The sequence below is a fragment of the Alexandromys fortis genome, unplaced genomic scaffold, assembly GCF_014885135.2.
Source record: "Alexandromys fortis isolate MF-2015 unplaced genomic scaffold, M_Fortis_MF-2015_v1.1 scaffold_27, whole genome shotgun sequence".
Taxonomy (NCBI): domain Eukaryota; kingdom Metazoa; phylum Chordata; class Mammalia; order Rodentia; family Cricetidae; genus Alexandromys; species Alexandromys fortis.
This window is the reverse complement of record NW_026067952.1, coordinates 3,423,772-3,425,625: the sequence shown is the minus strand read 5'-3', so window position 1 is coordinate 3,425,625 and position 1,854 is coordinate 3,423,772. Positions and strand designations below refer to the sequence as shown.

The 1,854-nt window shown below is 53.6% G+C and overlaps 1 protein-coding gene across 1 annotated transcript in view; it reads right to left on the bottom strand.

The window, feature by feature from the left end:
- The window catches only part of Sdc4 (syndecan 4), a 19,269-nt gene extending 18,471 nt beyond the window's left edge, over nt 1-798 (bottom strand). Inside the window, exon 1 of the mRNA XM_050150810.1 lies at nt 449-798. Coding sequence (XP_050006767.1) covers nt 449-520 — 72 coding nt within the window. The 5' untranslated portion in view covers nt 521-798. The remainder of the gene's footprint in view (nt 1-448) is intronic.
- Between the last annotated feature and the right edge of the window lie 1,056 nt (nt 799-1,854).

Below are 1,854 nucleotides of genomic sequence, written 5' to 3'. Positions count from 1 at the left end.
AGAGAGAGAGAGAGAGAGAGAGAGAGAGAGAGAGAGAGAGAGAGAGAGAGAGAGAGAGAGAGACAGAGAGAGAGACAGAGAGAGAGACAGAGAGAGAAGGGACACTCGGTGCGCAGAGCCTGTCCCGAGATCACAGCCACAGGGAAGGGGTGAGGGTGTGGGAGGAGAAGAGTTGACACCAACTTAGTCACGTCCAACCCCGGAGCCCCGCAGCAAAGCTGAGGCCAGAACAGGAGCGTAGAGCAACAACCTAGGGGCGCACTGCGCGCGGAGGAGTTCCCGCCAGCCTCTCCACGACCCCTGTGGAAACTTTCCCCACAAAGTTTTCCCGGCCTCGGAGCTCAGAGGTGGCGCGGCTCGTGGTGGACCCCACTCCATCCGGAACCCGGGATCTCAGGAAACAAAGGAGGCACCGCCCCCCACCCTAAGACATCCCTCAAACACCTACCGACTCGGCGGGGGCGGCTGGGAAGCCTCCGAAGAGCAGCAGCAACAGAGCAAGCAGGCTAGCAGGCGCCATGGCTCCAACGGCACAGACCAGTGGCGCGCCCCTTCTTATAGGCGGCAGCCCCGCCCCGCCCTGCCCCGCCCCCCAGTGCCGGCTCGCACCGCCCGGAATTCCCCCGGGAAAGCTTGGGCCTGCGGGGCGCTGAGCCCGGGCGAGCTGGAAACCCCGGGGGTGGGGGGACCCAGGCAGGGGGGACCCGCCCACAGTGCACCCGCCTGCTCCGGGATGACCCCGATCTGCCGCTCCCAGAGCTGCAGGCTTGCGATGGTTAGCAGATCCACTTCGAAGCAGTTCGCCACCACCACCACCACCACCACCACACACACTCGGGGGGACCACGTCCAAGCCCCCTTTATAGCTGGGGAAACTGAGGCCCACAAGTGGGAAGGACTGAATCAGGGTCTTCTGTTTATACCAGTCTTCGAACCGGTGCGGTCCCCTCTGAAGTCAGGGACGGTTTCCCAAGTGGAGCTTGAATTCGGATAGTTTTGATTAGCCGCCCTGAAACGGATGGACGAAAAGGTTCGGGCTTTTCCGGGCCTGTTGTCACTATTCCAAGCCCAGGGCTCTAGCGCAAAAGCAACCAGTATAATTTATGAGCAGAAATGTGGGGTTTAGTGTAATTCTCACGTGTCACGAAATCCTCTTACTCTTTCGACTTGCCGTTTCCCTCACATGGATGGAAAACTAGTTCATCCTTAGCAGTGGGCCAAACAAAAACAGGCTGACTGATCTCTGTCTTGAGGGATTTTTCATCTCTCTGAAAACTGGTTTGCAAAGTTTCCCTCTCTTCTAACATCATCCTAACAGGGGGTGGGGGGATGGTAAGATAATTCTTTAGACCCCAAGCTTAGGTGCCCTTGGAATTAATAATAGAGAGTGGAACCCCATCCTCGCCCACGTGATGGGAAGACCTGTCATCCTGGCACTTGAGATACTGAGGCAAGAGGACAAGTGGAGTTAAAGACTTGTGCCAATTGTTTCTAGAATGAGACCCTTAAAAAGGAAGGTGTGTGTGTGTGAGAACATGCTAGAATCATCAATCAAAGTATCAATCTTTGACATACAGATATAATAAGGGTGTGATGTGGCTTTGGAACTAGGGCATTTTGATCTGTCTTGTCATATTATGAATTCACATTCTTTTATTTCTTTATTTTTTTGCTTTTTTTTTTTTCCCAAGACAAGGTTTCTCTTTGTAGCCCTGGCTGTCCTGAAACTCACTACGTAGACCAAATTAGCCTTGAACTCAGAGAGCCACCTGTCTCTGCCTCTGTCTCTGCTTCCCCGGTGCTAGGATTAAAGCCTATGCTACTTTTTTTTTTTTTTTTTTTTTTTTGGTTTTT